General features: G+C 47.6%; 2 protein-coding genes across 6 annotated transcripts in view; both read right to left on the bottom strand.

The window, feature by feature from the left end:
* NUTF2 (nuclear transport factor 2) overlaps window positions 1–12,556 on the bottom strand; it is a 59,897-nt gene extending 47,341 nt beyond the window's left edge. For 2 of the 5 annotated variants that reach the window (XM_065567539.1, XM_005310106.5), the window contains exon 1: window positions 12,371–12,498. Coding sequence is in view for 1 of the 5 variants with exons in the window: in XM_042860257.2 (XP_042716191.1) it covers window positions 12,371–12,541 (171 nt within the window). In the remaining 4 variants the exon portion in view is untranslated. Of the gene's footprint in view, window positions 1–8,904; window positions 9,070–12,071; window positions 12,199–12,370 lie in introns of those variants that run through there. The other 3 variants (XM_042860257.2, XM_042860258.2, XM_065567537.1) reach the window with 3 other exon arrangements.
* An 11,974-nt stretch (window positions 12,557–24,530) lies between these two features.
* On the bottom strand, window positions 24,531–27,571 carry THAP11 (THAP domain containing 11). The gene has a single exon (XM_024111318.2). The coding sequence runs from the start codon at window positions 27,569–27,571 to the stop codon at window positions 26,858–26,860; it is 714 nt and encodes a 237-aa protein (XP_023967086.2). The 3' UTR covers window positions 24,531–26,857.
* Between the last annotated feature and the right edge of the window lie 76 nt (window positions 27,572–27,647).

Below are 27,647 nucleotides of genomic sequence, written 5' to 3'. Positions count from 1 at the left end.
TAAATTTTCTTATATTCTTTCTTTATGCTTCCACCGCCCCCTTATTTTTATTCAACACCCCCCAATTGCACCCGAGGCTACTACTGCCCCCCTGGATCGGTCCAGCGCCCCCCAGGGGGCGGTATCGCCCACTTTGGGAACCTCTGCTCTACAGTCTCTTTCCTGCAGGAAACGTAGAGAACCTCAGAATATTTAATGGTTATTTTTAGCTTTTTAGAGTATGCTAGAGTAGCTCTTCAGCAATAAAAATCCTACAGTATTGTCTGAAATGCTAAGCAAAGCTAGCATTTAAATATAAACAATGTGGAAGTACTTAACTTCAATTGTTAATGAATACCAGACCCTGAAAGAGCTTTAGAGTTGACCATTCAGATGGAATCCAGGGATAGTCAACTGCAAAACTTGCCCAGTGCAGAATCATCAAATTCAGTCACCAAAGCCACATGAAGTCATACATGTCAGAGCAAAATTTTAGTCAATCCTTTGATAGAGGAGGCCAGTGAAGAGGAAATAGACAGCCTGAAATGGGATACTCTGGCCACTGCATTCTAAGGGTACGTCTATTCTTACCCGCTGGTTCGGCGGCCAGCAATCGATCTTCTGGGATCGATTTATCGCGTCTTGTCTAGACGTGATAAATTGATCCCGGAAGCGCTCGCCGTCGACGCCGGTAATCCTGCTCTGCGAGAGGAGTAGGTGGAGTCGACGGGGGAGCCTGCCTGCCGCGTGTGGACCCGCGGTAAGTACTTTTAAGTTCGAACTAAGGTATTTCGACTTCAGCTACGTTATTCACATAGCTGAAGTTGCGTATCTTAGTTCGAACTGGGGGCTTAGTGTGGACCAGGCCTAAGTCACTACTACAAACCTGCTTATTAGGAGTAGCAGCAAGTGAAAAATTGAGAGAGGTAATTCCTAGAAAATTAGGCAGCACCATTTCCTCAGCAAGCTACACAGAGTTCTATTCACTGAACTGATTTAAGACAAGCCAGAGTAACCGCAGATGAAAACACTGCATCTAGGAAAGGACTATTTTAGGTTTTCTATATCTTGCCCCAAAGAAAACATTCTTTAAGAACGGAGGAACTTTCCATTATGCACACATACTTATTAACAAAATTACTTAAATAAAAATAATACTAACTTCAACCTTAGCAGCACAGCATTCCAACAAAAATAACATCCTGGAAGTTCTAAGGGTTAGCTGCAGGGTGTACCACCTCTGCCTTTTCAGGCCTTTCTATGGGCCTGGGAAAACCCGTATTCTATAAGGAAACCCCCTTTGATTGGTTCCTTTTTCCCCATTCCCCTGCCTCCTCAAGAAGGGCGACCAATCACAGTTGCTGAACAGGATTGTTTAGGTGTGCTGTAGCTGGCAGGAATGCAGGGTGATCCTGCTCTGATTCCCAAGCCTGCAGTGGGGAGGAAAGAAAAAAGGCAGTTCCCACAGGTTCCAACCCCAACCCTTGGCCTGAAGAGCAAGGTGCAGGAACAAAAACCCACCAATACATACCCCCTATTCTCCCTCCCCCCCACCCCTCTCTCTCTCTCTCTCTATATATATATATACACACACACACACACACACACACACTGCTGCAGTAAGTGGGAAAAGCCTTCTGAAAGTTAAGATGTAGAAAATTAAATGCTGAGGTTTGTTGTATGGGGGCAGCTGAGAATGAAATGCTCAGTTGGGGGCAGGATGTAAAATGGCAGCATTGGGAGAAAAGAGAATTAAGCACTTGGTTAGGGGAAGCCAAAAAATGAATTGAATGAAAAATTAGAAAGGGTTCAGAAGAGAGGTACAAGAATTCTCTGAGGTCCAGAAAACCTACCTTATAGCAAGAAACTTTAGATATGCCATCTATTTAGTTTGTCAAGGAGAAGGTTAAGAGACGATTTGATCATAGTCTAAAAGTACACAGGGAGAAGATTTCTGATACTTTAGGGTTCTTTACTCCAGCAAAGACAATGAAATGCAGTGGCTGAAAGCTGAAGCTAGACAAATACAGAATAAAAATTGGATGAATATTTTAACAGGGAGGGTAAGGAACCACTGAAATAACTGACCTATGGACATGGTGGATTCTCTCTCACTTGTAGTCTTTAAACAGAGACTGATGTCTCTTTCGAAAAAATACGCTCAAGGTCAACCACACGTTAGTGGGCTTGATACAGTAATCAGTAGGTGACATTTTTTGCTTACGGACTACTGGCAGATACGTGGCTGCCAGTAAGCCACATGCATTAGAAGACAATATAGATAGGAGCTGCTAGCTGCAGTCTTGACACCGGCATAGAGGAAGTCTTCCGAGATCAGGGGTGGTCAAACTACGGCCCGCGGGCCGCATCCAGCCCGCCGGCCCGCCAGCCATTTTAATCCAGCCCTCGAGCTCCTGCTGGGGAGCGGGGTCTGGGGCTTGCCCTGCTCCAGCACTCCAGCCGGGGAGCAGGTTCGGGGGCCGCTCCGCACGGCTCCCAGAAGCAGCGGCATGGCCCCCGTCCGGCTCTTATGCATAGGGGTGGCCAAGGGGCTCTGCTCCGCACGCTGCCCCCATCCCAAGTGCCACCCCCACAGCTCCATTGGTTGGGAACTGCACGCCCAATAGGAGCTGTGGGGGTGACACCTGCGGACGGGGCACTGTGCAGAGGCGCCAGGCCGCGCCTCTGCATAGGAGCTGGAGGGGGGGCCATGCCGCTGCTTGAGGTAAGCGCTGCCTGGAGCCTGCACTCCTGACCACCTCCCCGCGCCCCAGCCCTGATCCCCCCCGCCCTCCAAACCCCTCAGTCCCAGCCCAGCCTCCTCCTGCACCCCAAACTCCTCATCCTCAGCCCCACTCCAGAGTCTGCACCCCCAGCCGGAGCCTTCACCCCTCCCATGTCCCAATCCCCTGCCCCAACCTGGAGGCCCCTCCCAGCACCCTGAACTCATTTCTGGCCCCACCCCAGAGCCCACACCCCCTGCCATAGTCCTCACCCCCTCCTGCACCCCAACCCCAATTTCATGAGCATTCATGGCCCGCCATACAATTTCTATACCCAGATATGGTCCTCAGGCCAAAAAGTTTGCTCATCCCATCCTAGATGCTTTTCCAACATATGGTCATGAGCAGCTAAGTGGCTTAGAAATGTTACCGTCTGTGGAAAGAGTGTGACTACTTGCTCATTTTCAATGAGCCTTAGGCTATGTCTCACTACTGCAGTAAGTCGACCTATGCTACACTACTCCACCTACGTGAATAATGTAGCTGAAGTCGACGTACCTTAGGTTGACTTACTACGGGGTCTACGGGAGAAACTCTCCCATCGACTTACTTTACTCTTCTCATCAGGGGTAGAGTACAGGGGTTGACTGGAGAGCGATCTGCTGTTGACTTGCCAGGTCTTCACTAGACCCACTAAATCAACTGCCGGTGGATCGATCTCAGAGCATCGATCCTGGCTGTAGTATAGATGTAGCCTGAGCCACAAGGCTATATAGCTACAGTTTGACTTAAAAGCAGTTTAAAAAAATGTAAATAATTTTCAAGGACCTATGGAGTTAACATTTGACCATGAGGACCTCAGACTTGTCATCTTCAGGAAATTATGGAAGTTCTTCCTTCACTTCACAGACAAACTAAGAGATAACACGTTTAGATCACCAAAAGATACTTAATATGGTGTATGTAGGCTTGGAAGGATTAGATTTATATTGGTAAAGCAAGTAAACATCAATTTCACACACAAACCAACAAAAATATTTCCATCAATACTACTCGAAATTTTCAGATGGGTGGAATAAGAAAAATGTTGCTTGAGAACTTAAGAGTTTGATTTAAAGATATTTACCTGGAATGTTGGCAATTTGTGTTTTAACAATTATAAAGCTTTAACTTTTTGAACCTCAATGTTTGTCACATTATTATTGTCTGACATCCCCATTTCCCACAATGTGAAAATGTAACTCGATAAATACAAAAAACGCTTAAAAATGAGCATTGATCTTAGCTGTCAAAATTCTAAAAATATAAAGATTGAATTCTGCAAAGCCTAGGTATTTGTAATCAGTCTGTGCAATTCACTCTTGTAGAAGGTTGTCAAGACAAGTAGTATGATAGTTAAAAAGATGATTGGAAAACTAGTTATTAACATCTGTAACTATGGAAGCTAAGATGGATATGTAATTAATTCTTATACTTCAAGGTCTAAACTGAGTACATGTAGAGACTTTTCTTCAGTGGACATGGAGAACATCCCTTAACATATTTGAAGATTTATCAGGTCCCGCCCTCAGTCTTCATGTCCTTCTCCTAGCCTCCCCCCCCCCCCAAAAAAAATCATTACTAAACAGCCAGCTAGGCTTATTAGTGGGTGAGGATTACTTTTATCCTTTCGAGGCTCAGCAATGTGTAGATAAAATCAGTCACTATTCATTTAAATTTTACTAAAAACAAGAATTTTCTTCATAGTTGTACAGTCTTGATGGCTACTACAAAAGATGTTAAAAAGGAAATCTGCCTAAACACCAAATTCTCTCTCAACACTGGGAACTGCAGCTCAAGTTTAGCATTATTAAAAAAAAGGTCACATGTAAACTTATCCTATTATGTAGTTGTGGAGATACTACTATTTAACTGAACACTGTCAAAGCTAGTAGGCGGAGAAATTGACTTAGTAACTTCATTTTGGTTTGCAGCCATTGAATCCTGTCTTCATATGTTTTTGTGCAATACCTAGTACGACAGGACCCGGATAATTATTCAGGCCTCTGGGTGTTACCATAATATACATATATTGTGTTATAAACCCATCACTTTCACACCAGCACCATAGTACTTTCTCCAGAGATCCCAAGCTTAACGGTATACATGCTTTGCCATCACTGAAGCCTTCCTCATGGCACCTAACTAACGCTCTCTCCTCCACTATCCTTTGCTTACAAAATTGCACAATTTTTATTTTACACACAACGGTCCCACATTTTAGAAATTTAAGTGCAAAAGTATGCACATTTTTTTTGTTTGCCCAATTTGCATGCAGTTACTTCAACTGCCTGTTCAACTGCAGTATTTGAGGGCTTAAAACAGCTGAGAACAAAAAAAATCACACTCACAATGCTGTTAGCAAAGTCGTTTAGCAAACATGTCAATTGTGGTAATACATACTGCAAAGTCCTAATAAAAGCCTGCACTACAAACCATTACACTACCAAAGGAACTAGCAGAATCACAGAAACACAACACATTCCAGCAGAGAGGACTGCAAATGTTAACCTTATTTTTATCACTTGTGTTTTTCCAAGGAAGTGAACAGATTTAATAGAACATTCAAAGTGTTCATCCTTTTAGGAGTGTATACTAAGGAATATTAACTGGGAGTCAGGTGAGAAATGAATTCCACATCCCAAGACTAACCATCTTAACTATACCAAGTTTACTTCCATCAATGATACGGAGAATCATCGCCTTTCCTCACCTCCACCCCCTTAACTCCAATACGTCAAATTCCTTTTAGGCTCCTCATTTTTAAGACTAAGTAAGTAAGTCTTTACAAAAAGAACACAAGGAATTGCTGCTGGAGAGTAACTCGTCCCAGAACTGGAGGAATCCAAGGTACATACTAACCCAGAAGGAGCAGGTTGTTGTAGTGATATATTTAACTTTCAAGTAGCAGTTCTGCAACCACTCTCTCTATTTCTTACCACATATGTAATTGTTTTGTTCCAACGGGATATTCCAATCTAATATGATCTATATCCCACAAATCCACACGGATATCGCATAGAATTCAGCCATACATTATGGGTTTGATGCAGGAGTGACTGGGTAAAATACAGCCAAAGCTATGCAGGAGGTCAGACCAGATCATCAGAAGAGGTTAAGAGAATTTCTGCTCCATTTGAGAACATGCAAATACATTGCTCTTGCAAAAAAATGTAGGGTAATTGTTTACAAAAGATAGCAACAGATATTGAAGTTCGCTACTTGTATCAGGGCAAGCAGCTTCCTTCTCAGATCACACTAGAAACGAAGAAAACGCAATTGTGTGCGCACGATCTGTCAGTCAGAAAATACACATTTGGCCCTAGTTCAAGAAGACCTGAACCTGTTATTTCTGTCCATGATACAGCCATTCATCCAGCCTCAGCTAAATTACTCCAATCTCCATGGGTACAGGACCTCTGGTAAAACAGGGTAGCAGTAACTGGACTACGCAAATATTGCAACAATACCTGAAGTCTAAAAATGCCAGATTTTGCCTTGCTCTGAACTCCCCAAATATGAGGCTCTTGCCATTTTTGTCCCCAATTCTCCACTCCCCTGGCTCCCAATGCTCAGCTCCTTTTGCCTTTTTCCTGTGACACAAACCAGATAGCCAATGAGAGGCACAGGGCTCCATGATGCACACACGTAAAGTAACAGGAACCTTAGGTCTTATCTACACGTAAGATTTGCCGCTTTAACTGGGCTAGTGTAGTCCCCAGGGTGGATATAGTTATACCAATATAGCTTATTCTAGTTTGGCAAAACAAAATAAGCTATACCGGTATAACTGCGTCTACACTAAGGCTTTTACTGGCATAACTATGTCAACAACAAAAAACACAACTCTCAGCTTACTAAAAGTTATGCCAGTAAATGTTTTTTAAGTTTAGACCAGACCTACCAGATCATATGGGGGGGGCGGGGGGGGAGATAGGGAGGGAGCAGAAGGTAGCATTGCTGAGTAGCATAGAAGGAAAACAATATCAAATTCATAAGTAACTGAAAAGAAAGTAGAACTGGGAGAGAAATTAAAGTGATAAGCAGTTAGACCAGTGGTGCCCAAACTTTTCCTGTTGTGCCCCCCTTACCAGTAATGGAATCTGTCCGCACCCCCCTCCATTACAGCAGTTGGTTCAGCAGAGGAGCTCGGGCTGAAGGCGGAGCTGAGGGCAGAACTGGGAATGCCGGAGAAGCTGGACTAGAGCCAGAGCCAGGCTCCACTGTGCCACCTCCGAACATTCCTCCGTGCCCCCTGGGAGGGGAACGTCCCACACTTTGGGGACCACTGAGTTAACTAAATGACAAATAAGCAGGGTTCACGTGTAACTGATAAAATTGTATGCAGTCTTGAAGTGAGAACAATACACTATAAAAAAACAGTATAAAGTAAAATTTATCTCACTTCAAATATCAAAATTAGTCTGATGAAGCATGGTTTGTCTCATTAGAAATAAACATCAGATAGGACCTACTGGATTTAGTCATTTAAAAAACAGAAACGCTAATTATATATTCATAGACAAGAGTTGTAAGTGCACTGAAATCGCTCCCACATGTGCCTGTATATTGTTTTCAGCATGTGTATTGGTTTGAGAAAGCATCCTGTATATGGATGAAAGCCACAACCTTAAGTACAGTTTATAACTTTACTTTCTTGTATTTTTCTGCAAGTAACCTGCAGATTTTTCTTCATGCTCTAGCTAGACTACATATTTTAATCTGCTCCAGTAATCCAACCATTATGGAAAATGGTAAGAAACCTTGATTTACTAAGAACAAAAGAACAGCCAGACTGGCTCAGACCAATGGTCCATCTAGCCCCGTATCTTGTCTGCTGACAGCGGCCAATGTCAAGTGCTTCAGAGGGAACGAACAGGCAATCAAATGATCCATCCCGTCGTCTACTCCAAGCTCCTGGCAATGGATGACAGTTCTCTAGTTCTCTCAGACTACCAACAATCAAGAAATAGTTTAGACTTTTACCACTTATGGACCTGTATATGGGCTTTTTTCAGCAGTTTCTCTTTTTAAGAGGAGATAGTTATCTGTGTGTGATTAAAGTATCAGTTTCTGCTCTGAAACACAAACATGTAGTGCAGGGTTTCTCAAACAGGGGTCGCCGCTTGTGTAGGGAAAGCCCCTGGCGGGCAGGACCGGTTTGTTTACCTGCCCCATCCGCAGGTCCGGCCGATCGCGGCTCCCACTAGCCGCGGATCGCTGCTCCGCGCCAATGGAGGCTACTGCAAGCGGCAGCCAGTAAGTCCCTCGCACCACTTGCGGCAGCTCCCGTTGGCCCGGAGCAGCGATCCGCGGCCAGTGGGAGCCGCGATCAGCCGGACCTGTGGATGGGGCAGGTAAACAAACCGGCCCGGCCCGCCAGGGGCTTTCCCTACACAAGCGGCGACCCCTGTTTGAGAAACCCTGGTGTAGTGCACTAACATGTGGTGGTCCAATTAATATTTTATTTCTATTGAATTTTATTACTATTGAATCTAGTAATCCATAAAGCAATCTGTATACAAATAAGGAAAACTGACTCAGTTAAATCTGGTTAGGTACAGTGGATCTGATACACTGATGCAATATTTGGATATTACCAATATGTTTTAAAATATTAAATAGCTTCTCACAATTCAGTTCTTACCATTGCATAAGACTCCAATCCAGATTAAACTTCCAAAAGAGTGCAAGGAAAAACTTGTTTTAAAAAAGGCAGTTCTACCAAGAGCTGGTAAGCTACTTCTGAAAATGATTCTCCTGACAATTTATAAATAAATCAGTCAACTCGAAAAATTTTTGGTCTTTGTATCATAACCTGTCAGACAGGAATGGTCCCAGTCAGGGATACAGTAAAGTAGAAAGCCCAACAACTCACTTTCTAGGCCGTGGATGCTGGCTCTCATCTAATCCTAAAAAGACAAAAGGTTCTGTTGCTATGGGCAGCTGGGAGGTAGCCTTGCATTCATGAACGAGGTTACAGTTACAATCTCCTCCTAAAGTGTTTGTTTCATCTCCAGTCCAGAGACAGCTCTCAGCTTAATGCACACTTACATCGTAAGATATGAATAGCCATCTGCCATGATAACATTTGAATCATTCATCTGTGAAACAGAGGAGAATATGGCTATGAAAGAGAATAAAACAAGGAACCAGCATTTACCTCCTTGGTTTGGGGAGTTGGTATTCACATTGAGTGCTGAGTGCTCTCCAAGCTAGAATCTGTAGAGTCCTCTTGTCCACCAGCATTTGCTCTTATACTAGTCTTGAAGTTTGCCCCTTTTATTAAGTGTTAGTGGCCTTCTGACAAGCTGTAGGTTAGGCGTTCTGAATTTCAGATTCTTATTTTGTTTTTCAACAGAACAAACAATAGATGGCTTCTGATCACATAATATGGGTAACTTGAGATAAGCATCCAAGTAGAGACTATTCAAAAAAGTGTGTACATTCAATTTACAGATCTGATAGCACTTAGTACTTGACATTTGCAAAATACTATACCCATATCTCACAACATAGATATAGTGCAGGAGTGGGCAAACTTTTTGGCCCGAGGGCCACATCTGGGTGGGGAAATTGTATGCAGGGCCATGAATGTAGGGCTGGGGCAGGGTGTTGGGGTGCAGGAGGGGGCTCAGGGCAAGGATTCAGGCTCTAGCCCGGTGCCACTTACTTCGAGCAGCTCCGGGGTGGCAGCGGCACACAGCAGGGCTAAGGCAGGCTCCCTGCCTGCCCTGGCCACGCGCCGCTACCAGAAGTGGCCAGCATGTCCAGCAGGGTGCCTGGGGGGCGGAATGGGGCAGGCAGCATTGCCGCACGCTGCCCTTGCCTGTGGGTACCACCCCTGAAGCTCCCATTGGCTGCAGTTCCCAGGCAATGGGAGCTGCGGGGGGCAATACCTGCAGGCGAGGGCAGAGCATAGAGCCCACTGTCCCCCTCCCCCCCCCGTGGCCAAAGGGACATGGTGCCGGCCGCTTCCGGGAGCGGCGTGGGCAGGCAGGGAGCCTGCCTTAGCCCCATTGTGCCACGGGGCTGGCAATCCCACGGGCCAGATTGAAAGCCCTGATGGGCCAGATTCAGCCCGCTGGCTGTAGTTTGCCCTCCCCTGACGTAATGCAAACATTGTTCCCATCTTACACATGGGGAAAAAAGAAATACAGAAAGTTACTTGCCCAAGATCTTACAAGTCAGTGACACTGACGGAATTAAACTAAGGATTTCCTCACTTCCAACACTATACACCACCTTTCAGATACAGACAAAAATGGAATGCAATACACTGGGAATACTGGAGACAATTATTATAAAGGCAGTTCAAGAGGGATAATGAATTATTGTGGTTCCAAACAGCAGCTCTCTGAAGAGCTATACGTACAGCTGAGTGATTACAAGGACAGGACAGACTACAGTTAAAGCAGCAAGCATCTCTAGATGGAAAGGATTCCAGAGATCTCAATATAATGCTTTCCAATAGGAAGACTGTACAAATAACAATAGCTGTAACAGAATTTGATTTATGTTTTGAAATAAGATTTTAAAGTCACGTAAAGTTTTTAAATTCTGAAACGGCCCTGTTTCGTATGGTTATTTTTGAGATACATTTTCCTAGTTACCTGGAAGGCTAGTGGCTAGAGCTGAATTGTGTGGAAGAGCTAGCGAGAAAACTAGGTAAGGGGCCTTAAGGTGACAGGTTTTTTAAAAGATTATGACAGCCTATCAGAAAAAACATTGCTTTTTAAAAAGTAGTCAGACAAATTTCACCAACAAGTCCTTCAGAGACAGACAGCGAAGGTCGGGATGTGGTACCTGTTCAGACACTAGCAAAAGGGGTTATTATTTTAAGAACATAAAAATAACCATAATGGGGCAAACCAATGGTCCATCTAGCCTAGTAGCCCATCTTCGGACCGTGGCCAGTACCTGATGCTTCAGAGGGAATGAACAGAACAGGGCAGTTTATCAAGTGACAACCCGTTACCCAGCCCCAGCTTCTACCAGTCAGAGCTTTAGGGATATCCAGAGCTTCTTGGCTAATAGCCATTGACAGACCTATCCCCCAAGAGCTTAGTTAGTTCTTTTCTGAACCCAGTTATTTTTGGTGTTCACAATATCCTCTGGCAACAAGTTTCACAGGTTGACTATGCATTGTGTGAAAAAGTACTTCCTTATGTTTGTTTTGAACATGATGTCTATTCATTTAATTGGATGACCCCTGGATCTTGTATGATATGAAAAGGTAAATAATGCTTCTATATTCACTTTCTCCACAGTAGTCATGATTGTATAGTCCTTTATCAAACCCCCTCAGTCATCTCTCTTCCAAGCTGAACAGACTCTTCATGTCGAAGCTGTTCCATACCCCTAATCATTTGCTCTTACTATTTTACTATTTCCAATTCTAATATATCTTTTTGAGATGGGGTGACCAGAACTGCACACAGTATTCAAGGTGTGGTCATATCATGGGTTTAGCTAGTGGCATTATGATATTTTCTGTCTTATTATTGATCCCTAGCCTAATAGTTCTTAATATTGTTAGGTTTTTGGTTTTTTGACTGCTGCTGCACATTGAACAGATGTTTTCAGAAAACTATCCACGATGATTCCAGGATGTCTTTCTTGAGTGATAAAAGCTAACTTTATATCATTTTATATGTATAGTTGGGTTTATGTTTCCCAATGTGCATTACTTTGCATTTATCAACACTGAATTTCATCTCCTGTTTTCTTGCCCAGTGACCCAGTGTTGTGAGTTCCCTTTGTAACTCTTCACAGTCCGCTTTGGACCTAATTTTGTATTATCCACAAACTTCACTATTTACTCCTTTTTCCAAAGCATTTATAAATATGTTGAACAGCACTGCTACCAGTACAGAGCCTTGGGATACCCTGCTATTTACTTCTCTCCACTGTGAAAACTGACCATCTATTCTTAACTTTTTTCCCTTGTCTTTTTAGGAGTTACTGATTCATGAGAGGACCTTCTCTCTTATCCCAGGACTGCTTACATTGCTGAAGAATTTTTGGGGAGGGACCTCATCAAAGGCTTTATAAATTGTCAACTAGGCTATATCCACTGGATCCCCCTTGTCCACATGTGTTGACCCCGCAACGAATTGTAATAGATTGCCGAAGCACAATTTCCCTTCACAAAAGCCATCTTGACTCCTCCCAAACAAATCCTGTTCCTGTCTGTAGCTGATTGCCTGGTCCCGCAGCCTTACCGGCCTGTAATTGCCAGGATCGCCTACGGACCCTTTTAAAAGTGGGCGTCCATCAGCTGCCCTCCCGCCCCGGTGCAGAGGCGGATTTCAGCCGCAGGTTACATACCCCACTTAGCAGCTCTGCCGCTCCAGACCCGGGCTCGCCCCCCAAGTGGCTACGGGGCGGCTGGCAGCGCCCATGCAGCCTCCCGCCGCCCTACGCAGGGGCCCGGCCCCGAGCAGGGCAGCACCGCGCTGCCCGGGAGCCCCCGCCCCTCCTGTCAGGGCGCAGCGGGCGGGCGGCAGAGAACCGCCGGCTCCCGCTCCCACCAGCGGGCCGCGCCAAGGCCCGCGCAGCAGCCCCCTCGCCGCATCGCGATGCTGCCCGGGCCGGCTCCGCACCCCCTGCCCAGCCCGCCTACTCACCGCGCGGCTCCCACGATGGCGGCGGCACCGAGCGCGGCCTGAACCCACTGAGCCGCCTTCCCCCGCGCTCCCCGCCCCTCCCGGACACGCCCACCACCCCGCGGCACGCCGGGAAAGCGAGTCCTGCCACAGCCAATAAACAGCGCCGGCGGGGAGCGCGCGGACTACCATGCCCGGCGTGCCACGCGCCGCTGCCGCCCACTGACTCCCAGCTTGAATGAAAGGCAACGAAACAGCATTCTGCGGTCGGCGCCCTTTAGCCGCAGAGCATTGTGGGATAGCGGCGGAGCGCGGCGCTGTTGGTTTCCTTTCCCTCAAAGCTCCGCCCTCGGCTCTTGGCGGGACTTGGCGTAGCCCGGCAGCGGCGGTTTTCCCGCGGGTGGCGTGTGGCGGGTGGCGGGGCCCTGCCCTGGCAGCCGCCTGGGGACAGCGCGGGGTTAGCGTCTCGTCCCGGGGCTGTTCTCCGCACCGCAGCTCCGATCCCCGTCCCTCAGCACCCGGGGCGTGTGCACGCCCCTGACCCCCGGCACCGGCACCAAGCTCAGCCTCTGCTTCGAAACCCGTGTAAACGCCCCCTCCTCAGCGAGGTCTCCCTGCCCGCCCGCGCGCTTGTGTCTCTATTCCTGGCTTCACCCCTTCCCTCGCGCTGCCTTTCCTTTGGACCACGCAGCCTCGAATGGGTCCTTCAGCTCTCCCCTTAAACCCCATCTTCTTCCAGGGGGAACAGCAGAACTAAACTTCATTTGCCAATTCAACACCATTAATCTGGGCTTGAATAGGGACTGGGAGTGGCTGGCTCATGACAGAAGCAGCTTTGCCTCTCCTGGAATTGACACCTCCTCATCTATTATTGGGAGTGGACTCCATCTACCCTGATTGAATTGGCCCTGTCAACACTGGTTCTCCACTTGCGAAGTAACTCCCTGCTCTCCATGTGTCAGTATATAATGCCTGCATCTGTAACTTTCACTCTATGCATCCGAAGAAGTGAGGTTTTTACCCACGAAAGCTTATGCCCAAATAAATCTGTTAGTCTTTAAGGTGCCACCAGACTCCTTGTTGTTTTTCCAGGGGGAAGTGACATCAGCTACCACAGGGGGGCTGGTGACATAGGTATTCTGTGCCTCCTAAAAGCGATGCACCCCAAAGAAACTAGTCCATTAGTTACCTAATGGCCACCCCTAAATGGAGGCAAAGACTGGATAGCTATTTTGCCAAGAAAATTCACCCCAGCCAGGAGGGGAAGACCTAATGGTGCCTAATCTTAGAAAGGCAGAAAAAGAAAAGGATATGCCAACCAGTCTTAAACAAAGGGACTTTTTCAAGAATTCAAAGCAATGGGAACTGACTTTCTAACTAAATGCCTGGCTATTAAGAAAAAGAAGAGGTAGCTGATTTTGATGAGAAGGACTTCTGATGTGGGAGTCATGAGAAAGTGGAGACAATGGTCCATTTGCAGTTGTGAGTGAAGCAAGAGGTTAGAAAAGTGGGAAACGGTGCAGATGAAGAATGTTAAAATCAAAGGGATCCTCAAAAAGTGTGGAAAGGAGAAGACTTGTTTTATTGCTCCAGAGTATTCTTAAGGACTTGCTAATTTTAAACTTAGCAAGTATCAGGGGGTAGCCGTGTTAGTCTGTATCTACAAAAACAACAAGGAGTCTGGTGGCACCTTAAAGACTAACAGATTTAAAATCTGTTAGTCTTTAAGGTGCCACCAGACTCCTTGTTGTTTTTGTTAAACTTAGCAAACGCTGCAGTGGCCTACTGACCCCTTTTCTCCCCTCCTGCAGTGGGAAGCTGTCCTGGAGACATAATAGTGCAGTGATGCTATTTCAACAGAAAGGGGTAATCATGAAAAAGGTGAGAGAATACAAATTTCCATACAAGAACATAGTCTGATGTTTCTAGACCTCTCGGCCATGAGTGAGTCAAATGAAGGAACTGGGTAAAGTTATTAAATCAATCTGAAAAATGAACAGATGTGGTTTCCCCATAAAGCTCGCCTAACTTTCAAAACAAGAGTTATATTGAAAAATCTGAAAAAGAAATACTCCCTGGGAATGGCAAGTGAAGAAACAATGAGACTGAAAGAGGCGAGGCAGGCCTCTTGCAAATAATCAAGCCCCAAAGGAGAAGAATCCTAAAGGGGGGCAGGGGAAGTATGAACCTACACAACTCCACTGGAAGCATGTGCACAATTCAGTAAAATGTCGGACAACCACTAATGACACAGAACAGAGAGGGTTTATAAGCAGGGCTTATAATGATCTGGAAATGCAGAAACAGGTATTTAGAGCTGTGAGGTTCAGGGTTTTGAGAAATAATCCAGGCACTATCTTGGACAGTTGATCATCTCACGCAAGGAGTGGTCAGAGCTCTCCCAACCTCCAGACAGCATTAGGGCTATGAAACCATGGTTTAAGCCCTGAAGATTCCCAGCTCTCCACAGGTAGTCTCAGGAGGCTTCTACCTGACTCCCGGTCACAGTGGCAGCAACTGGGATGAGACTTTATATTTTCTTTCAGGCTCATGAGTTCTGCCTCCCAAAGCAGTTGGCTGGGCAGAGGCAGGACTGCTGCTGAAAGCTGAGGAAGCTAGGGCGCTGCTGGGGTGGGAGAGAGGAAAGGAATGGAGCCACAGTGCAGTATTGAATGCAGCAGGGACCTTCCCTCAGTAAATTCCCTGGCTTATTAGTGGGGCTCTTTCCTCCTGAAAACATAATTGCATCCCCTGACAATCCCTTGGCTTCTCACAGCTTAGAGCTGGTGACTGCAGGTGGCTGATGCCATCCTTGGGCTGGGAGCCTAGATGAGCAATGACTTGGGCAGCCAGTTGTTTCTTGTTTCTCTCCCTCTGGCTGGGCCACAGGCCCATTCTTCGGATGAAAGGGGGCTCTGTGCTCTCTCTCCCTGGGCTTTCCCCACAGATCTGCCAAGTCACTAGTTTTTAGATGGAGTCAATCTTTCTTCTTCACAGTCAACCTGTGGAACTTGTTTTCAAGGGATGTTGTGAAGACAAAACTATAACGGGGTTGAAAAAAATTAGATAAGTTCACGGAGGATAAGTCTATCAATGGCTGTTAACCAAGATAATCACGGACACAACCCCATGCTCTGGGTGTCCCTAAATCTCTGAATGCCAGATGCTGGGACTGGATGACAGGTGATGGATCACTTAATGATTGCCTGTTCTGTTCATTACCTCTGTAGCACCTGGCATTGGCCACTCTTGGAGTACAGAATCCTAGGCTAGATGGACCATTGATCTGGCCATTCTAATGTTCCCTCTCCAGCTCTCCTGCCACGTCCAGCTTTCTGGCTGCCCAACTGAGCTGTGTTCTGTGCCTTGCACCTACTGCTGCAGGGAAGGAAGGAAGCACAACTATCAACAGCAAGCAAGAGAATCCTTTCTCTACCAGCTCTAACTGCAGAGACTGTATATCAGGGCTAGGGCTCTCTCTCCCTAGGACTGACTGGTCAGAAGCCACAGCTGCCTTCCACTCCACGGAGGGCAGTGCTTTCAGGGGGAAAGACAGACCGGGCTGCTGTGGAGAGGAGAGGAGCGGAGCTCCAGGAGCTGTTTTGTGTGAAGATTTTGTGGGGAAGGGAAGAGTAATGATTATGTGAGGGGGTGGATGCTGGGTGGTTTGTGGAGGGAGGAGAGAGTTGCATTGTGGGGATGTTTTGCTTCTGGTGAGACTGTTCAGACATTGTCTCCCAATGGCAGGGATAGACCAAAGAGTTTGGTTCAGCCCATTGAGCAGGAATGAGATGGGGAAGGGTCACTGGTAGGTAGGAGGGAGATGGCAATGAGCACTTACATAGAATAATAGAATATCAGGGTTGGAAGGGACCTCAGGAGGTCATCTAGTCCCACCCCCTGCTCAAAGCAGGACCAATCCCCAACTAAATCATCCCAGCCACGGCTTTGTCAAGCCTGACCTTAAAAATCTCTAAGGAAGGCAATTCCACCACCTCCCTAGGTAACCCATTCCAGTGCTTCACCACCCTCCTAGTGACAAATTTTTTCCTAATATCCAACCTAAACCTCCCCCACTGCAACTTGAGACCATTGCTCCTTGTTCTGTCATCTGGTACCACTGAGAACAGTCTAGATCCATCTTCTTTGGAACCCCCTTTCGGGTAGTTGAAAGCAGCTATCAAATCCCCCCTCATTCTTCTCTTCTGCAGACTAAACAATCCCAGTTCCCTCAGCCTCTCCTCATAAGTCTTGTGCTCCAGCCCCCTAATCATTTTTGTTGCCCTCTGCTGGACTCTCTCCAATTTTTCCACATCCTTCTTGTAGTGTGGGGCCCAAAACTGGACACATTACTCCAGATGAGGCCTCACCAATGTCGAATAGAGGGGAATGATCACATCCCTTGATCTGCTGGCAATTCTCTTACTTATACAGCCCCAAATGCCATTAGCCTTCTTGGCAACAAGGGCACACTGTCAACTCATATCCAGCTTCTCATCCACTGTAACCCCAGGTCCTTTTCTGCAGAACTTCTGCCTAGCCACTCGGTCCCTATTCTGTAGCAGTGCATGGGATTCTTCCATCCTAAGTGAAGGACTCTGCATTTGTCCTTGTTGAAGCTCATCATATTCGTTTTGGCCCAATTCCTCTAATCTGTCTAGGTCCCTCTATATCCTATCCCTACCCTCCAGCGTATCTACCACTCCTCCCAGTTTAGTGTCATCTGCAAACTTGCTGAGGGTGCAGTCCACACCATCCTCCAGATCATTAATGAAGATATTGAACAAAACCGTCCCCAGGACCGACCCTTGGGGCACTCGGCTTGATACCAGCTGCCAACTAGACATGGAGCCATTGATCACTACCCGTTGAGCCCGACGATCTAGCCAGCTTATAGTCCATTTATCCAGCCCATATTTCTTTAACTTGCCGCAAGAATATAAAGGGAAGGGTAACAATCCTCCTGTATACACTACTATAAAATCCCTCCTGGCCAGAGGCACCAAAATCCTTTTACCTGTAAAGGGTTAAGAAGCTCAGGTAACCTGGCTGACACCTGACCCAAAGGACCAATAAGGGGACAAGATACTTTCAAATCTTGGGGAGGGAGAAAGGTTTTTGTTTGTGCTCTTTGTTTTGGTGGTGTTTGCTCTTGGGACTAAGAGGGACCAGACATCAACCCATGTTCTCCAAATCTTTCTGAACAAGTCTCTTATATTTCAAACTTGTAAGTAACAGCCAGGCAAGGCGTATTAGTTTATCTTTGTTTTCTCAATTTGTGAATTTTACCTTTGCTAGAGAGAAGTTTATCCCTGTTTTGTTGTAACTTTCAAACTTAGGCTAGAGGGCTTCCTCTGGGCTCTTTGAATCTGATTACCCTGTAAAGTTATTTTCCATCCTGATTTTACAGAGATGATTTTTACATTTTCTTTTTAATAAAATCCTTCTTTTAAGAACCTGACTGATTTTTTTCCATTGTCCAAAGACCCAGAGGTTTGGGTCTTTGATCACTTTGTAACCAATTGATTAGGATATTATTCTCAAGCCTCCCCAGGAAAGGGGGTGTAAGGGCTTGGGGGGATATTTTGGGGGAAGAGGAACTCCAAGTGGTCCTTTCCCTGTTTCTTGTTAAATCACTTGGTGGTGGCAGCGTACCAGGTTTTAACCTAAGCTGGTAGAAATAAGCTTAGGGGGCTTTCATGCGGGTCCCCACATCTGTACCCTAGAGTACAGAGTGCGGAAGGAACCCTGACTGAGACCGTATCAAAAGCTTTGCTAAAGTCAAGGAATAACACGGCCACTGCTTTCCCCTCATGCACAGAGCCAGTTATCTCGTCATAGAAGGCAATTAGATTAGTCAGGCATGACTTCCCCTTGGTGAATCCATGCTGACTGTTCCTGATCACTTTCCTCTCCTCTAAGTGCTTCAGAATTGATTCCTTGAGAACCTGCTCCATGATTTTTCCAGGGACTGAGGTGAGGCTGACTGGCCTGTAGTTCCCCGGATCCTCCTCCTTCCCTTTTTTAAAGACGGGCACTACATTAGCCTTTTTCCAGTGATCCAGGAGCTTGCCCGATCGCCATGAGTTTTCAAAGATAATGGCCAATGGCTCTGCAATCACATCCGCCAACTCCTTTAGCACCCTTGGATGCAGCGCATCCGGCCCCATGGACTTGTGTTCGTCCAGCTTTTCTAAATAGTCCTGAACCACTTCTTTCTCCACAGAGGGCTGGTCACCTCCTCCCCATGCTGTGCTGCCCAGTGCAGTAGTCTGGGAGCTGACCTTGTTCGTGAAGACAGAGGGAAAAAAAGCACCGAGTACATTAGCTTTTTCCACATCCTCTGTCACTAGGTTGCCTCCCTCATTCAGTAAGGGGCCCACACTTTCCCTGACTTTCTTCTTGTTGCTAACATACCTGAAGAAACCCTTCTTGTTACTCTTAACATCTCTTGCTAGCTGCAACTCCAAGTGTGATTTGGCCTTCCTGATTTCAGACCTGCATGCCTGAGCAATATTTTTATACTCCTCCCTGGTCATTTGTCCAATCATCCACTTGTAAGCTTCTTTTTTGTGTTTAAGATCAGCAAGGATTTCACTGTTAAGCCAAGCTGGTCATCTGCCATATTTATTATTCTTTCTACACATCGGGATGGTTTGTTCCTGCAACCTCAATAAAGATTCTTTAAAATACAGCCAGCTCTCCTGGACTCCTTTCCCCCTCATATTATTTTCCCAGGGGATCCTGCCCATCAGTTTTCCAACGGAGTCAAAATCTGCTTTTCTGAAGTTCAGGGTCTGTAATCTGCTGCTCTCCTTTCTTCCTTGTGTCAGGATCCTGGACTCGACCATCTCATGGTCACTGCCTCCCAGGTTCCCATCCACTTTTGCTTCCCCTACTAATTCTTCCCTGTTTGTGAGCAGCAAGTCAAGAAGAGCTCTGCCCCTAGTTGGTTTCTCCAGCTCTTGCACCAGGAAATTGTCCCCTACACTTTCCAAAAATGTTTCATGCCTGCTGTTTGCATGTTTATGCCAAATGGTTTCCAGGCCAGTTGGTAGGCCAGCACAGGCAGGTCTCGTTGCCCTGCAATTTCCAGTCCAATCTGTGGGCTGGTAGTTGCTTCAGCTGGCTGGGCTGGGCTCCAGCCCTTGGATGTGAGGGCTAACAGGGGCAGCAGCTGCTGCCTCATGGTTCTGTATTAGCAGTGGTAGTAGCAGAGGTATTCCCCAAAATCTGGGATCCCAATGGGAGCCCCATTGTGTTGGGTGCTTTATAAACACACACACACGAGACAATGACTACCCTGGTGAGTTTACATAAGAACAGCCATACTGGGTTAGACAACTGGTCCATTTAGCCCAGTATCCTGTATTCCAACAGTGGCTGGTGCCAGTTGCTTCAAAGGGAATGAACAAAACAGGGCAGTTATCAAGTGATCCACTCCCTGTAGTTCAGTCAGAGCTTTAGGAACACCCAGAGCATGGTGTTGCATCCCTGAAAATCTTGGCTAATAGTCATTGATGGACCTATCCTACCGGAACTTATCTACCAGTAATTCGTTCTTGAATTCAGTTATATTTTTTGGATTCACAACATCCCCTGGCAACAAGTTGACTGTGCATTGTGTGAAAAAGTACTTCCTTATGTTTGTTTTAAACCTGATGCCTATTCATTTCATTGGATGACCCCTGGTTCTTGTGTTATGAGAAAAGGTAAATAACACTTCTGTATTCACTTTCTCCACACCAGTCATTGTATAGTCCTTTATCATATCCCCCCTCTCTCTTCCAAACTGAGGTCATGTGGAAGCTGTTCCATGCCCCTAATCATTTTTGTTGCCCTTACTATTTCCAATTCTAATCTATCTTTTCTGAGATGGGGTGACCAGAACCGCACACAATATTAAAGGTGTGGGCATATCATGGGTTTATATAGTGGCATTATGATATTTTCTGTCTTAGTTATCTATCCCTTTCCTAATCATTCCAAATATTGTTTGCTTTTTTGAACTGCTGCTGCACATTGACTGGATGTTTTCAGAGAACTATCCACAATGGCTCCAAGATCTTTTTCTTGAGTGGTAAAAGCTAACTTAGACCACATCATTTTGTATGTATAGTTGGGTTTATGTTTCCCAACGTGCATTATTTTGCATTTATCAACACTGTATTTCGTCTCCCATTTTCTTGCCCAGTCACCCAGTTTTGTGAGATCCCTTTGTAACTCTTCCCAGTCTGCTGTAGATTTAACTGTCTCGTCAACTCTCAATTGTGCAGAATTCTCATGAGTAAAGGCCATCTCCCTTGTGGAAACTCCTGCATCTGTCTGATGCAGCAAAACCCAGAGAAATCTCCCCTGCAGGAGAGCCTCAATGGTGAAACTTTGGATTAATGCGAGTTAGTCTGTCTGGTGCACGTGGCCTGGATGGAAGTGAGGTGGAGGCAGGGGAAAGCCAAGCCAATGGTGATCACAGCCTGGATGCTGTCTAGACAGGGCCACCATAGAACTGACCTTGCTGGGGCCTTGCTGGAAAGGAGGCTTGTGCTTGCTCCATGGCTGAGCTCTGAAAAGCCAGCTGAGCGAGCCCTTGAGAGAAGGCTGAGCTCACTGCAGCTGGTGCAGATCTGAGGCCCAACATTTTCCCTGTAGAGGATTTGGAAGGAAGGTTCTCAGGGACAGCAGAGGAGCGGAGGCACTCGCTGGCCAAAAGCAATGCACTGGGGCTGATGGTCCAGTACATCGCAGTGGTCAGCAGAGGGAGTCTGGAGCCAAAGGGAAACAGAAGTTGGCAGCAGAGCTGCCTCCAGAGCTGAACAGATGGAGTTACCCTGCAGTGCAGGACATGGCGGCAGCTAGCCGGCCTCTGGGAAGGCCTGGAGCCATCCTATCACTCCCTACGTATGGTATGCAGCAATTGAGTGGCCTGTGGGTGTCTAATTCTTCCTCTGCCCAGGGTAGAATGGGTCACACAGGTTCAACAATGCCACTTCCAGCTCCAGCCCCACTACCCCAGATCCATAACACTGATTCCAAAAGGGTGGAAGGAAAGGACCTCCTCAGAAGCCCCCATTTGTTTATATATCTCATTGCAGGTGCAGGAGCAGCTCAGCCTTCAGCCAACACTCCTCTAGCTCCTGCAGAAACATGGGAACCATCCCTGCTCTGGGCAGGGGCAGTTGGGAGAACTTCATGGGGCAGGGAAGACCAACAACAAGGTTGGTTTGGGGACTTGCCCCAGTGCATGTGTTGCGGCCATGGAGAAAGCTCTCTAGGCATGGCCCCAGGCCACACCTGCCTGGGGAGCAGGATGCAGAGCTGGAGGGCCCCCCCAGCACACACGGCAGTGCGAGGAAGACTCACTAGCATAGGCACCGACTTCCCCTCTTTCGTGTGAGTGCTCGACCCCACCTTCTGTCCCCAGCCCTGCCCCCACTCCACCCCTTCCATGAGTCCCCACCTCTTCCCCACCCCCACTCCACCCTTTCCATGAGGCCCCCACGCCCATTCCAACCCCTTCCCCAAAGTCCCTGCCCCAACTTCCCCCCTCCCTGCCAATATTCTAACTCCTTCCCAAAATCCCTGCCCCAGCCCCACCTCCTCCCCTGAGCATGCCACATTCCTGCTCCTCACCCCCCCCCCCAGCATGCTAATGCTGCCAAAGAGCTGTTTGGCAGCAGCTGGGCAGGAAATGCTGGGAGGTAGGCAGAGGAGCGGGAACGCTGCACGCTCGTGGGGGAGGAGGGGTCAGGGGGAGCTGAGCTTGACTGCTCCCCGTGGGTGCTCCAGCCCCGGAGCACTCACGGAGTCGGCACCTATGCTCGCTAGTAACCCTGTAAGAGGAACGAGATTCCAGAAAACAAACAATAGGTAATGCAGCCAACCCAGGCACTAGCCCAATCACAGCCCTTCACAGGATGACACCAGCCCTGCTACCCCCCTCCCCCCCAGTCACAGTCTAGTGTCCTGTGCCTGCTATAACATTAGCTCTCATGGGAGTCTCCAGCACCTGCACAACAACCCTACTTGGTCCCATGGATTCTGCTATGGTTCCAGTGCCCAGCCCTATCAGGAGTTCTTGTCACTGAGCTGAGGCAGGTGCTCTTGAAGGAGGAACCAGAGGTTCCTAAAGTGCCAGGGGGTGGGAAGCCTGGGTGCAAACCTGGAACAGAAGGATTTCCAGCAGAAACCCACTGAAAACTAGTTTGGGCAGAGCTCTGCGAAATATCCTGCAGGGAACAATGCTGTAGTGGCTGGGAGGTTGCTGGTTAGAGGTGAGGTGTTGTAATCTCTCTTCCCTCTCTAGCTAATCCCTGCACGGGGCAATACTTGTTTTTAAAGACAAAATGGGATTAAGCAAGGTTTGAGAACAAGCTCCCAAGTGGCTTTAGACAAAATCAAAAGCCGAGATCAGCATAGAAGAGATGACATTTGTGCACTGGCATTGTAAATGTGATGGATTAAAGCAATACTTTCTCCTGGCTGTGGTTGGTGATTTACCCCTTTGCTTTCTGGCCCTTATGGGTGAATTCACAGATGCAGGCTCCTAGGTGCCTATTCACTTCCCTTGCTTACAGCAGACTGCTTGCAGCTGTTATGCTTGGGACTCCTCAAAACTGAGGAATTGTTCCTTCAATATGCATCTCCTTGCACTTGTCTTCATGGAGGGGTCTGGGCAATTGCCCTTTAATAAATGCTCCCCTAAGAGATGTCTGATTGAACTCTGTGCTCCTCCACACCGGTCAGCTTTTCCCCAGCCCTTAGTGTAAAAACTTCTCTACAGCCCTTTTAGTTTTACATGCTGGCAATCTGGTTCTGTTCTGGTTTAGGTGGAACCCATCCTTCTGTATATGCTCCTCCTCTTCCAAAAGATTCCTGTTCCTAATTAACCTAAATCCCACCCTCCCAATACCATTGTCTCATCCACACAGTGAGACTCTGCAGTTCTGCCTAACTGTGCAAGAAACTGGAAGCATTTCAGACTACTGCCATGGAGGTCCAGGACTTGAATCCCTTTTTTGGCAGCCTAATTTTAGCCTCCAGGACCTCTCTCGCTGCTAGCATAAGTGTAGGTGTACAAGTGGCACTTGGGCTTGTGCCAGCAGCGCTTGCCTCTTTTATTTTCAAAAGGAAAACTGCTCCTAGCAGTGAACTGAGACAGGAATATAGTGAGCCACGCCTAAGGTGCTGTTTTATAGAGCTACTGCATTACCCTTGCCCACTTACCTTCATTCTGGAGAAGTTATAGGGAAAGTAAATGGAATAAGATAAAATCTAAAAGCAACAGCCAGCTTTGCATCTTTCACTCTTCTAGGGGACTAGTTTAGGAATTTGGGGGGGGGGGGAAATCCTCTACAAAAATTGAGCATTGGGTTTTAATTGCAGACTTTAAGAGACCAAAGGGTAATGTGCACAGGTAAGTGAACATAACTTCTCTCAGTGCAGTGGCATTTGCAAGACTCTTCCTGTACTCTCCCTGTACTGAAAACAGGACCACTCCCAATTTCAATCTGACAGGCAGTGCTGTGTGATCAACAACCTCAGCCCCCAACGCAGAATCCAGATGAGTAAGAGGCAGCTATTGAGTACGTTAGGAAGTGGCAGTGAAGCCGTCTCTGAACTCTCAGCAGAAGAGTAAGTGCAACCAAAGGGCATGAAGGCAGATGTGCATGCAGGGGAAACCTAATTTGAACTGGAAAACATGGGCTATATCCATATTTGCAACAGTGGGAATCAATAACAAAAGGTCCTTCAGGCACTAGAATTATTTGAGAAGAATGTGTCAAGATACAATAGATAAACTTTGAGAAAACCAGTACAGGACTGAGGCTGCAGGTGACCAACTCCATTCCCAGCTTTCCTTACAGCCCCTCTGGAGGTAATGCCTACCTTCTCCCACAACAGTACGAGGAGGCTGCAGTCAGTCTGTAAGGCAGTGAGACACCTCACCTATGACACGCTGTGGAAGTACTAATTGTGGTGAGACTGCATTACATAGGATTAGATCAGATTCAGCAAGTTGGTTGTTATACTCATGATGTTTGGAAGATCACCTCGGTCTGTATTAAAGTGCACAGTGCCACGGTCTGGTTTAGACTAGGACACTTTGCAAATACGAACTAGACCTCTGGTATTGTAAAGACAGGCCCTCTAGGCACCATTCATACATTACACAGCACTGAAATAGGAAACATAACAAAACAAAATAGACTTTATTAAAATTAGGCATGTTAGCACCTCAGTGTAACCTGGAGAAATGGAACAGTCCAGCAGTTAACCAGTCCAGCACTCCAAATAGCTGAACGTCCTGAAGCGCATTACAATGGTAGAAAAGTACCATGACTATTACAACACGCACATTCTAAACACTCTCAGGCAGCTAGGAGGCACAAATAGTCTCATTTACAATATGCGAGAAAGAGACATTGTGCTGCCTATTGTCTTGATGGAAGTATAGCTATCAAAGTGAGATTGATTGACCATGTTACATGAGTTAAATCCAACACAGTGTTGCAAACATGTTTGCCAGTCCTTCCCCCATGAAAACTTGACGCAGTTGTGACTTGCACTGAAGTCTGCACATTAGGTAGCTACAGTCTGAGCCAGGTATCAGATTGGAAAAATAATTTCATTTTAATTTATACATATTTTTAGTACAGGAATAGATGTCTATCACCTTCCTGGTCAACCAGCTGAGTCAATACGCAAGTTAAGAGAACTGACCCACTCATCATAGTATCAACTGCACCTACTGAAGTCTAGCTTAGCTGTCTGGATACTGAATGGCAGCTGGGCATATTACACTCCTGTAAATCCCCCATGCACCCTTCAGGTTTAGTAATGCCAGCTACGGGGACAGAATGAACTGGACAGTTGGCCAGCTAAAAGTTAGCCAGTGTTACAAAGATTTCAGTATTTCCCAACTAAAGATGATTTTTACATTTAGAAAAGGTGTATAAAATCTAGTAAAATCTGCAGCCCAATCCACTCTGGAGTGTAATATACTCTAATTACAAGAGAACGATCTTAAAATCTCAAACCTGTAGTTAGTCCATTTAACTCCCTTCTCCCCCCTCCCCCCCCCCCAACTTGGCTGAAACACAGAGTCTGGGCATTTTCTGATGTAATTATAGGGCACGCTTTTGGTGAATTGTTCTTTCCTAAAGCGTATCACTGTTCAAATGCAAAGCATTAAATAGAAGCATCAAGGTGGAGCCATTCAGGTGTATCAGACCCTACCAGGAGCACTGGGTTACCAGTTTCACTGGCTTTCTAATAATTATTTAAAAGTTACTGGAAGCAGATGCTCAGTCCAAACTGTGATAGTGTCACCTCTCCCCCCCCCGCCACAATTTTTCTGGAGAGGTTTGTTTTATTATCCATGAAAAGTGGGGGATTAACACTGGCTAGTTCCAAAGACAGTGTAAGCATCCCATGCTGATGGGTTATAATGCTCCTCAATCCTGGAGCAATGCCAGGATATTCCAGTTGGAGGTCTCTCCTAATCCAAAACTAGTCATGCCAAGTAGATTACAAGCAAGCAACAAGGATTTGCAGAGTCACTGGAGATTAAACTCATTTTACTTGTGATTTAAGCCAAAATTTCAACCCAGGTCTTTGTGAAAAAGCTAGGGTTTTAAAGACCAACATGCCTGTCAGTTACATTTGAGGAGTCAAATGTTTAAGCCAATGAGACAAGCTGTAGCCACTGAATGTGAACAAGGTATGAAGCCATTATACCAGATCAGAATAATCCTTGTCAGTGTCGAGAGCTTCAAGGCATCTGTAAAAACTACATGTGTAATGCAAAGAGAGCAATGACTACACCATACAGTAGCACTCTTTAATTTGAAGGGATTATTTCGCAGGTGAAATGGCAGTCTCTAAAGGCATCAGTAATTTACTGAAGAAGCATCACGCTGACAGGGCTTCTAAAGTTTTCTCATGTCTTTGCTTAAGGAGGCCAAACAGAACACTGTTTTTCACTTCTACGGCGGACACTGCACCAGTCATGGATTTCAACATGCTTTGGCAGGGAGTAGCACGACTGCTACCCAAGTTAACATTGTACCAAGTTTTGTTCAGTTGCTGATGCTCATCACCCTACATCCACTTAGTGGTAACATGGGTCCTGTCTAGAAAAGTTTTGCAAATGCCGTCACAACACAGGGACAGCTCCTCCTGAACCAGCAGCACTGGGAGCCCTCGCACCAAGCGGGCAATGGCTGCCACCTATATTCGAAGCACAGTGTCATGGGGCTGGAAATGCAGTGGGCAGCCAGCGTCCCCTCCCCACTCCGGCACCCAGCAGTGCTCAGGCGGGTGGGGCTGGCGCAGCCAGGAGGGAGAGGACAGCGCCCTGGTAAGGGCTCCCATTAAGAGGTTGGCAGTCAATGAGTTTATCCCTATGTGACCCTGCCCAGGCTGCGGGGGCTGGTCCCTGGGCGGGCGCCGGGGCTGTGAGCAGCAGGCCGGGCTGCCAGGACCTCACAGGCCGGGGATCTCGGGCTCTCAGAGGCCGGGCCGCTTGCGGGCCCCGGCGCTGGCGGCGTGCAGCAGCCGGTCCTTCTCGCGGATCTCCTCGCGGAGCTGGGCCTCGGCCAGGCGCAGGCGGCGGATGCTGCCCTTCATCTCCTTCATCTTCACCTGCAGCAGGGCGATGATGTCCCGCTGCTCGTTCAGCTTGCGCAGCAGCTCCTCGGCCGTGGTGCCCGACGACAGCGAGTACGAGTGGTCCGCGGAGCCGCCCTCGGCCGCGCCCTCCTCGCCCGCCAGCCGCGCCGGCGCCTCGGGCCCGCCGAGCTCCACCTGCACCGTCAGGTCGATGGGCTTCACGTCCTCGGGGCCGGGCGGGGCGGGGGCGGGGCCGGGCTGCGGCTCGGCGCCGGCGGGCAGGGCCAGCAGCAGCGCGGGCGCGGCGGGCGCCGGGGCGGGGCGGGCGCGGCGGGCGCGGGCCCCCTTGCGCTCGTTGACGCCGCGCAGCGGGAAGATGGTGGGCACGCGCACCAGGTAGGACTTGCGGCCGCCCGGGAAGTGCTCGCTGCACACGCGGTGGCCCGTGGTGGGCTGGAAGGTGCTGAAGCAGCCGCTGACGCCGGCGCGCGAGACGTTCTTCAGCCAGAGGCGCCGCAGCTCGGCGTCCTTGGGGAAGGTGTAGAAGTGCAGCGCCTTGTCGCGGTGCGAGTTGTTGTAGCAGCCCGGCACGCAGCACGTGAAGCCCGGCATGGCCCCGCCGGCCGGCCGCGGCCGAGAGCGCCCCGGGAGGAACTACAGCTCCCACAAGGCCGCCGCGCCCGCCGCC

This window comes from Chrysemys picta, chromosome 14, assembly GCF_011386835.1.
Source record: "Chrysemys picta bellii isolate R12L10 chromosome 14, ASM1138683v2, whole genome shotgun sequence".
Lineage (NCBI taxonomy): Eukaryota > Metazoa > Chordata > Testudines > Emydidae > Chrysemys > Chrysemys picta.
This window is presented reverse-complemented; position numbering and strand designations above follow the sequence as displayed.

Excerpts from the sequence above, each read along its gene's own strand:
- THAP11 (XM_024111318.2), bottom strand. The coding sequence starts at position 27,571 with ATGCCGGGCTTCACGTGCTGCGTGCCGGGCTGCTACAACAACTCGCAC.